The sequence below is a fragment of the Squalius cephalus genome (genome assembly GCF_949319135.1).
Source record: "Squalius cephalus genome assembly, chromosome: 4".
Classification (NCBI taxonomy): Eukaryota; Metazoa; Chordata; class Actinopteri; order Cypriniformes; family Leuciscidae; genus Squalius; species Squalius cephalus.
Window position 1 is genome coordinate 22,194,211 of NC_137125.1, and position 10,936 is coordinate 22,205,146.

Sequence of the window (10,936 nt, forward strand, 5' to 3'; positions counted from 1 at the left end):
TAAAAGAGTTTAAACGAAATTCCAGATATTGTTTTTATTGATTTTTTTTTTCATTTGCATTTACTGTATTTACCGGTCAAGCTAGCATTAGTTACAGTTTACTACAAAAACGTTGTTGTTTTTTTAATCGAAACAAAACTGTTAGTTAGTATTACTAACAATTTAGCTTCCACCATGGCTAACTAATGAGTTAAAAAAAGTTAGCAGATGAGGGGGAAAAACGATTTATTACACCGTGAGTTTCCTGTAAATTACACCTTTTAGCCTTAAAGGCGTTCTGTGTAATGACTACACTGTACGTATATTTTGTATCTGCTTCATACAAACTCTTCATTCAGGCTATATCATGCTTGTATATACCTACTGTATATAGTGATAGTGATATCAGGTTTGTGGTAGCTCTATTTTGATTTATGTAAGCTAGCAACAACAGGCTAACGTTAACAAAAATGCATTACTTGAATTAACCTTGAACTTGAAACATAAAACCTATACACAGGTCTTTCTATCTGTCTGCTTTCCTGCTTATGTTTCTCTGTACTTGACTTTGTCCATCTCATTTTACAACTTTTGATTCCCAGATTAGGAAAAACTGTTCCAAGATTGCAGTGGTAAGTTTATTTGATTTATTATCTATCTAGTTAGGCTATGTATCTATGTCATGGTCTCCCGGGTTTTTGGTGTTGTGTTCTTTTTGTGTTAGTTTTGCCTTAGTCTTGTTTCCTGTTTTTTATTTTGTTGGTTCATTCTCTTGTGCATTCTGTCCTGTTACTTCCTGCTCCTTGTCACACCTGGTTTCTGTCTCATTGTTAGCCGCTCAGTGTACATATACCCCTAGGTTTCTTTATTTCCCTGCCAGATCCATGTTGCTTCCCCCTGTGTCTTCCATGTAGTCTGTTACATTTATTTGATTAAAACTTGGTTCCTCCACCTGCCTGCCTCCTGACTTTGTTGCTGCATTTAGGTCCTCACCATCCACAACTCGTGACATCTAGGCCTATGTTTTAATACATCATGCACATTAAGGAACAAAAATCTAGCTTTTGTTGTATCCATTAGTCATGCATGTGTCCTTATTGCCTTTTTTTCCAGAGATGGGAAAAGCACTGAAAGGCACACGGTTAAGAAACATCAAGATAAAGGTGCTGAGGAGGAATATCAATGGTTGTGTAAAGGTTCATTACCTTACACATAAAGACATCCCCAAGCCCAGCTCCCAACAAACAGGCCTTTTGGACTCCACACTTGTTCCATCAGAACAAGATGAAGCAGCAGGCTGTAGTTCATCTTCTGAGACTGCATACAGTAAGGCATAGAAGAGAGAGCTAAATGCCTGGGATGCAGTCAAGGACATGCTCAAAGTTTCATTTGAAACTTCAGCACCAATCACTTCCAAGTGTTCTGTCTGCCAACGGCATGCTGGTTATAGGTGCTTGGAGTGCAGCACCACGGCAGTCCTCTGTGAAGCCTGTCTGAGGAGGACTCACCACAATTCATTGCACGTCCCTGATAAATGGAATGTATGAACAACAGCATTCACTCACACATATACATATAGCAAAATATTTGTAAATCTTGTTTTAGCACAATACTACAATTTGTGTTGTCTTGAATTACTCATTTCCAAAACTATTAGTTAAAGTTATCTTTCTTTCAGAATTCTTCTTATGAACCATCCTACCAGGGGCTATTCCTGTATTTACCCAAGGGCCATGAAAACCATGCTGTGTACAAGAAAGATATAAAAGTCATTGTCAACACAGGTTTGTCATTTTATAATGTTAAAAGTCATGTGTTTAATTTCCTTGACAAAAGAAAAGAGAGGCTGATGAAATGTTGAGCAATGACATTCTCGTAGGAATTTCTCACACTTCTGATGTGCAATTTTCCAGTAATTACATATCAGGTTACTGGTGACACAGTGTCTCTGTTAATATACATTATAGTAATGATAATGGATTAGATTTATATAGTGCTTTTCAAGACACTCAAAGAGCTCTACATTGAATCCATTATTCTTTCACTCATTCATACTTGGTGATGGTAAGCTACTTGTGTAGCCACAGCTGTCCTGGGCCAATGAGTGCAAATGGCCACTGCCATGCTGCCATCTATCAATAAGATTGTCTATCATTATCAATAGACTATTTTATTGTATTCCTTGGTTATGTTTTTATGTATTTTTTTTGCAGGACGTCTCTGCACCATCCCTATAGATATGTGCGAGTGTGAACCTGAAGCCTGCACTCTTCTGCGGTATGGGCTCTGGCCAGCAACAGCTGAAAAGCCTCAAACTGCCTTCTCCATTCCTTTACTGGAACTTTTTGTTTGTGTGTCACTGGAGTGTCAGGTTTCTGTTGAGGGTTTTTGCAACACTCTGCGCTGGAGAAACAATAAAGGTAATTTTGAAGTCCCATCTGTGACGCCAACATTTCAGATCATGATATATCACAACGAAGAGTAAATCATTACGAAAACATCTAGGATCTTACAGTTGTATGAAAGAAGATTGCTGATTGTTCATTTTTTATAAGAAATATATTTATAATTATATTTATAATTTGGTAATGAACCATGCAAAGTATTACTTTGGCTTTTAATGTTAATGATGTTTCAGTAACATTTTTGCTGACGCGGTTAATACCATAGGTTAACGCACTCTACAGAGCCCTGGTGGGAGAATCCATATCCCACTTTAGGCATCACCACTTCCGACAAAGGAGTTTGGTGGATATTTGCCCTCAGTTTGATGATGGGACCACGTGCCCAGCATGTCCAAAGGTGGGTTCTACTCCTAGCTTAGTTCATGTTAGATTACTTGATTGCAGTTCCCATGAAATGATCAAATTGAATCAATGTGAAGTGTTACATTTTGATATAGCGGTAACCGTATATGTTCACCAGCCTGGTATGAGTATGAATGAGGGAACTTGTGCATCTTTTATCTTTTTTGTTGCACCAGATACAAAACCAGAATTACTCAAGTTATTGTTTCCTAGGTGGATGGAGATATGATAGTAACTCTGGATGCCAACTTTGGCCTTGTAAGGAAACAAAGCTCAGGGACAAGCCTAGTTGAGCCCTTACATGGGACCCGCATGTTTGTTGCTGAAAATAATGTACAGGAATATCTGCTTTCACATCCTGATAATTCCAAGCCTCACGAGGTTAGTCACAGTTGTAGAATACTTTATTGCAAACTTAAACTAATAGAAAAACACCTAAGTCTTCCCATAACCATCTGCATTTTTCCTTATCCCAGGACTGCAGTAACTTCAAGGCTGGCAACATGCTGAGATCACAAAAAAAAAGAGAAAAAGCTTGATGTTACAGGAGTGTTTGGAGCCTCCTGTCGTCATGAAATCCCACTGATGTTTGTAAACATGAGCCAAGGAGAACGGCAAGTCTATGACATACTGTAATAGAAGTGTATTAACCTGTGATATGTGTATGGGCGATATTGCAACATACTACTAAATGAGCTCAGCATAGTGTATCAGAATTCCCATGTTTTGTGTTGTTATAGGTTAGCTTATCCCCTGTATGTCATTGATGAGCTTCTTCAAAGATGCACAAAGAAGAACATACACTTGCGGGTGGTCTATGATATTGCCTGTGTTGTTGCCTCACATTTGAACGTGAGTTCTTTTTTAAACTTCTGTGTAAAGTTTCAATATTTTCTAAAAGATCTTAAAATTACAAATAAAAGCTCTGCCATACTGTGTTCAAACAGAAATCAGGTGAGGGTATACCTCCCAACATCTCCTTGGCTGTGCCGGCTTTTCACGTTTATGGACACAAACTGCCCTGCCAGGTAATACCATTGGATTTAAACAGATGTCAGGATCTGTGGGAACACTTCATTCCCTCCTTGTTTAGCTTCTATTCTCCTGTCCACTGCACTGCTTAAATAAAGTAGAAAGGCCTGAAAGTAATCTTGAATCTAGCATTTTCCTGACGTTTTCTAAACTTGTTTCACAGCCGTGCTGTTGCGGACAATGTGAGAGGTTGTGTCAATCTATGTGATATTTTACGACTTTGCTTTAATCACAGATCAAGTACAGCACCAGACGGCTTAGTGGGTTTGGGCTTACTGATGGGGAAGGAATGGAGAGACTGTGGTCTTTCCTCCGAAGATTCGCCAGGGTCACAAAGGAGATGACTCCATCTCACCGGCTTGACCTGCTGACTGATGCACTTCTGCACTATGGACGGAGAAAATCTACTGACCTTGGTTAGTTTACCATTGTATGGCGATGTCATAAATCAGTGCTAGTAGTTTAACGCACTGTGCTTGTTGGTTTAAATTTTACACATTTTATATTTTCTGGAGTTTAGCTTGAACAAATTGTACTACGCAAGTAAATTCAAGTATTTCTTTGCAGCGTTGAACCTCCTGCAAAAACTGGACAAAGCAGAGAAACTATCAACTCTAGCTGAAGAAGACATTTCATCTGTCATCAGAGAGGCACCAGGTAAATTGAGCACAAGAAGCAGAAGGAGTAAAAAATTAAATTGTGTTGATTAAGATTTACGATCATATAATTTTCCATTTAATTTACAACCATTTTGCACATAGTGGTATTATGTAGAATTGATCAGTCGGTTGTTTTGTTTGTTTGTTTTTATTTTTTATATATTTTTTTTAGTGTTGATCTCTGAGCAACACATTGAGAGATGGAAGAAAAGAGAGATAGAGCTGTCCCAACAGAAACCAAAACCAATACGTAAGCAACTGAAGTGAATGTTTTAACCATTGTTTTAAGCAAATGTAACTACAGTAATTACCAAAAAAAAATACCTGACAAAATAAAAGAAAAAGAAATATAGCTGTAACATTTTCATCTGATCTCCAGACACTGTCTCTAAATGGAAAAGGGACTACATTAAGGAGTTGATAAAGTTCTACAATCTCAAGTAAGAATTCAGTGTCTTGTCTACTGATATGTAATAACAAGGCACATTGGTGTAGGAAACTGTTGCAGTGGCCCTGTTCAGACCCAGTATTAACGTGCTCTCACTGATACAAAGTGGTCAGCCCTAAGTGTGTCTGACCTGGTATTTAAATGCATTCCAGTGTTTCCCCTACAGTGACTCAACTGTGGCGGCCTGCCACTGCTATATTGTTAGCACCACGCCTTTAAAAAGCACATGGACAACGTCAACATTTCTGAATTGAATCCTCTGTCAAATGCTGTTAGAATGCTGTTACGTGTGACCTGGACAACTTCTGTGTGTGGTTTGGCCAGATCCAACCACATTGCGGTACACACTGATTATGTTTAGACCTGTATTTAAAGCTGTCCACTGTTCATGTTAATACCAGGTCGGAACTGGGCCAATGATGTTATGAATTCCACAATTATGTCATCTGCAATATTTGGTAAGGTCTAGCTTAGTAAAGGCCTCATTATACTTCTGCGTCGGACCAACGCCGGAGCCTATACGCCGTAGGCAACGTGTTGGTTTTAATTTATACTTCTGTGTTGTTGTCCGCGTTGACGCGCACCTAGGGAGCATGTGAAACCCCGAGGGAGGGGTTCTGGCAGACCAATCACAGCGCTTGTGTCCGCGTAGAATTGACGCGTTGTTACATTTTTGGAGAGGTGCACGTCAGGGTACGCCATAGGGTACGCGCGCTACACACAGCCTACGACGTAGCTACGGCGGCAGTTCGACGCAGAAGTATAAATAGGCCTTAACTCTTTATGGTTGACAACCACCAAATTTTCTGATATTCTTTTTGTAATACACAGATCTGGGACTTGTGAGGCATACATGGGGGATGAAACAGAGTAAGTTACCCGTCTCCATATGTTGCTGATCTTTGATAGAATGTGTAAATGGTGTTTTGATAATATTCATGTACTACCTTTGTAGAACTGAGAACTCCCTGCTTAACATGGAGAAGAAACACCGCATTGAGACCAGATGGAAAGAATCAGATTTGAACTTCCAGTGTACTCTTAAAGATGTTGACCAGGAGCTCAGATCCCAGCTGATCTGCAGAGCTGGAACTGAATCCAGAGAGAGAGCAGTACTCCTCCAACTGAAAAGAAAATATCCAGGTAAAGTGATGTGGACAAGCTGAACAGTTTCATGAATGTAGATACTATTAGAGAGACATTGTTTAGCACTTCTGGTTCTGTTAAAGTGACACACAAACATTTGGGCAAATGTGCTCCTTTTCCACCTCCCCTCGAGTTAAACAATTGAGTTTTACATTTCCCCTGTTCATCCAGCCGTTCTCTGAGTCTGGAGACCCCATTTGTGGCTTTAGCTTAGCATGAATCTAATCCGATTCAATGATTCATGCTAAGCTAAAGCCACAAATGGGGTCTCCAGACTCAGAGAACGGCTGGACGAACAGGGGAAAGGTAAAACTCAATTGTTTAACTCGAGGGGAGGTGGAAAAGGAGCACATTTGCCCAAATTAAAGTTCCTCTAATGTTTACCAATAACCATAATAAATAACAAAAAGACTAACTGTGTTTTCTGTTTTCTGACTTTGCTTCAGATGGGCAGGGCATTACCATAAGACTGTCCAAACAGGTGGCCAACTCCAATAGAAGACTAAAACAAGCAATCAAAGAATACAACAGCATACAATGGCCACCACAGAGGAGCATCTTCCCTGCAACGATGCATTTTGAGGAAGCATGTGATCCCTCTTGGCCCGTCTACTTCTGTCTTGATGAAGCTGTGAGTATAGTTACGTAACCATAAACCACCCAGGAACCATATTGCATATAGAAACCATCTAAATAATTTTAGAGATCACTTGGTAAGATGGCATAGTTCTCTGGGTTGTTAAGTTGTGATTGTTATTGTCTTGCCCTTTCCAGATTGAAGAAGATGAAGTCCCAAGGAGTCTGAAAAGACGAGGGATTGATGCCTTGCATATGAAGACACGGGCAGCTAAGGAAAAACTCCTGGTTTACCAGGAAATGAGAAATGTAACTGATCACCTCCATCAGCAGCACGCCTTTCTGTGCTCTGCCATCGATGACACAGAGCAGCCTGGTGCAAAAGCTGCTCTCATCCAACGTCTCAGAGAGCTGGAAAGAAAGCTACATGAAACCACTGTGAAGTTTAATCTGCATGTACCAGACATTGTTCCCTCAACTTGTGGTTACATCACCACAGACAACTCCTGCCTGTCTCAGGACCTCCAGACATTAAGTACACAGACACTGTATAATGACGATGTTGGTGCTAGTGATTGTGATTGTGATGAAGACAATGAAAATGACAATGATGATGATGATGACAGCAATTAGGCTGACTGTGGTTTCCTTTTTTCTTTTCTTCAGTGCCAATCTAGATATACATTTCAGATGTAATTGATCCTCTATCGCTGTTCATTGTTATCAAATCAAATCAAATTTTATTCATACTAAATAAGTAATACAAAGTGCCTCACAGAGGCTAAAAACAAATTTTTCATATTGTCTCTTTCCTAGCGTTTGTCCCGTGGCAAGACGGGGTCCGCTTTTCGGCAGGTTGCTTTCCATTTCTTTCTGTCAAGGGCGTCTTCAGGGGCGGCGTTGACGAGCTTCATATCTTCCTTTATCCGGTCCATCCACCGCTTCTTTGGTCTTCCTCTGGGTCGCTTCCCTTCAGGGTTGAGTCGCATGGCCCGCTTGGCAACGGACTCTTCCTCGCTTCGGACTACATGGCCATACCATCGGAGACGCGCCTCTCGCATCTTCTCCGTGATCGGTGTCACTCCCATAGTCTTCCTGACGTCCTCATTCATTACTTGGTCCCATCGGGTCAGTCCCAGTGTCCATCTAAGCATTCGCATTTCCATCACGTGTAGGACCTGTTCATGCTTGGTGGACGCAGGCCAGCATTCGGATCCATAGAGGGCAACAGGGCGGACGACTGTCTTGTAAATCTTTGCCTTGAGGTATTTGGGCATTCGTTTGTCGCAGAAGACGCCAGTGACCTGGCGCCATTTGAGCCATGCCGCATTGACCCGGGATCTGGCATCCAAGATGCTGTCACCGTCAGCCGAGAGGATGGAGCCAAGATATTTAAATTGGGTGACCTTCTTCAGGCCCACTCCGTCGATGTTGATGGTATCGGGCGTCTGGGGGTCACTTTCCATGTATACCGTTTTTTCAACGTTGAGTCGTAGGCCATTCTGGTCCAAGCAGTCCTTCCACCGTTGTGTGAGGTCTTGAAGTTCTTGCTGCTCGTTACCTGCAAGGAATACATCGTCCGCGTAAAGTAGGGACCAAGGGTGAGGGGTCTGCAGGTCTGCCGTCGCCGCGTCCATGCAGGTGATGAAGAGCAATGGCGAAAGGGCAGATCCTTGGTGAACTCCCACATTGATGGCGAATGGTGGCGATATCCCGGCGGGACATCGGATCACACTCGTGACGTCTTTGTAGACGATTTGGACCCAGTTGATATATGCCTCGGGGACATGGCGGGCACGGAGGGAGGCCCAGATGAGCGCATGGGGGACACGGTCGAATGCCTTCTCTAGGTCGAGGAAGACCATGCGGATGGGCTTGTTCTTCTCCCGGTGTTTCTCCATTAGCAGGCGGGCAGCATGGATGGCGTCTGTGGTTCCACTTCCTTTGATGAAACCGCATTGGTTAGGGCTGATGTTGATGATGCTGCGTAGGCGGTTGTCCAACACGCGTTCAAAGATCTTCATGGCGTGGCACAGCAGTCGAATCGGGCGGTAGTTCTTACATTCGGATACATCGCCCTTGCCCTTCCAGATTGGCACAGTGGTGCTGGTCGTCCAGGCTTTCGGTGCTTTGTTGTTGTCTATGATCTTATTGAACAGGGCGGTCAGGATGTCAGTGCCACGCTGTCCCATCATCCTCCAGACGTCAGCTGGGATGTCATCAGGCCCAGTAGCTTTACCATTCTTCATTTTCTTCACAGCTCTCGTCACCTCGGGAGTGGAAATTAGAGGTACTGGTCCATTGGTGGGATCGGAGCTAGGAATAGGTGGATGCGGGAATTCCTCGTTGGACATGGTGGTGAAGTACTCGTTCCAACGTGCGTTTGAAATTTTTCATATTGTAATGGCAATAAAAGGTCCGTGTAGGTGGACCCATGAATTGTTCTGTTTCTCTGCACAGCCAGACAGTGGTATTGGGAGTATTGTAGGCATTGTAATGTCATTTTTATGTATATTTCCGCAAATATGTGGCAGAGGATATTTCATATTTTACTGACTATTCACACTCCATGGTTTGTAAGATTTGTTATTATGGTTTTAATAATTTCATTACAATTGGCTTTGGTGTCCGTGTCTGTTCTGTCATAACATAGGACCCAGGTTGTGACAAATGATATCCAATAAAGCACGTCAATATTTTGGCCTGGTTTTAATGTCACAATAGCGACTTGAAATCTGGATACACACTAATCTACAGGGACATTGGAAAAACTGTATTGTGCTTGTCAAATAATTACTATAAAAACAAGAATATGGAGTAGATCTTAATAGACCTAATAGTTCATTAAACCCTACTTTACTTAAACTTTTAATCAAATCAGACTTCAACTGATGCATTGCATAAAAACCCCAGCTGGGCATTATTTGATTATGCACAGGCAAATATTTAATTTCAGAAATCAAAGCTTAATGAAATAAAGTGAGTGAACTATTTTTTCCCCTTTTGTGTTAGCGTAATTTATAACTTGTAATCTAACCTTGATTCTGACCCATATACAGTGAGTACAGAAAGAATTCAGACCCCTTTAAATATTTTCACTGTTTCATTTTGCTAAAATCAAAAAAGTTAATTGTATTTCTCATTATACACTCAGCACCCCATCTTGACAGAAAAAAAAACTTTAAATTTATTAAAAAAAATAACTAAAATATTACATGGTCATAAGTTTTCAGACCCTTTGCAGTGACACTCATAGTTAACTCACATGCTGGCAATATTTGCAGGTCTTGGTGGCCACACCAACAGCTCACGCAGGTTGTTATTGTTGACCCTCTTGGCATCTTAAAACTAGAATATAAAACAATCAACATTTAATGACAACCAAAGTGACAAAGGCACTGCATTATTTAAGTGTTACATTGCAAATGTTTGTAATTTGGCCTACTTCAGCATTATCAGTAGTGTCAGACAACACTTCATGTGTGTTTCATATTTTCACACGCGATACAGCACGAGATATCGTTAATATCGATATAGTTTATTTTGCGTTTAAATGACTATACATTTCTGCACTTGAGCCGCCAGACCTGTGTGTCAGCTGTCGCAGTGCATTGTGGGATTTGTAGTATGAGTGTGTGGTGGGAGTGCGATTTACCGCGGGCCATTAATGATAGACATATGAAATTATCCGACCACGGAAAAAATATCGATATATGACTTTTATGCAACAATAACCCATTTTCAATGACCACACACTGTACAGCCCCCCAATTTTTGAAATTTTCTGTGACTGGTTTATGCCAGGATGACCTAACACATTCATTCAAATAATTTATATCTGCCACAGCAAATAGGCTACACAATGCATCAAATGTTATAGTTAGATTTTAGTAGACAAAAAAGTGTGTGCAGTGCTTTATTGGATATTTTTGTTATTCAGCCAGTGTTCGTGGGTCTGGTGGACCCGCTGCATTTTGGGGTTTTTAATTCAACATAATACAAAAATGTATGTTAAAATACTCAACAGATGTTTATTTTATCCCAGTTACAAGCAATATAAACAGCATATATGGTTAATATTTTCTCTTTACCTTTGTTAGATCACATTTAAGAATTGCAACCTTGTGTGGGAACGGCAGGGGTAGAAACAAAACTCACTTTTGCACTCACACTCTCTCACACTTACACACAATCTCTCTCTCACACACGCACACCCTCACACGCACGCACATGCACACACACACACACACACACACACACACACACACACACACACACACACGTCAGGT

The 10,936-nt window shown here is 41.1% G+C and overlaps 1 protein-coding gene across 1 annotated transcript; it reads left to right on the top strand.

Annotated features, from left to right (window-relative positions):
• Positions 1–1,061: 1,061 nt before the first annotated feature.
• On the top strand, positions 1,062–7,280 carry LOC307157654 (uncharacterized protein; the record flags this gene model as incomplete). Its single annotated transcript, XM_079869584.1, has 12 exons — positions 1,062–1,305; positions 2,193–2,256; positions 3,527–3,638; positions 3,734–3,814; positions 4,054–4,234; positions 4,386–4,475; positions 4,650–4,727; positions 4,857–4,917; positions 5,757–5,795; positions 5,881–6,068; positions 6,518–6,702; positions 6,846–7,280. The coding sequence occupies 12 exons, from the start codon at positions 1,062–1,064 to the stop codon at positions 7,278–7,280; spliced, it is 1,758 nt and encodes a 585-aa protein (XP_079725710.1).
• Between the last annotated feature and the right edge of the window lie 3,656 nt (positions 7,281–10,936).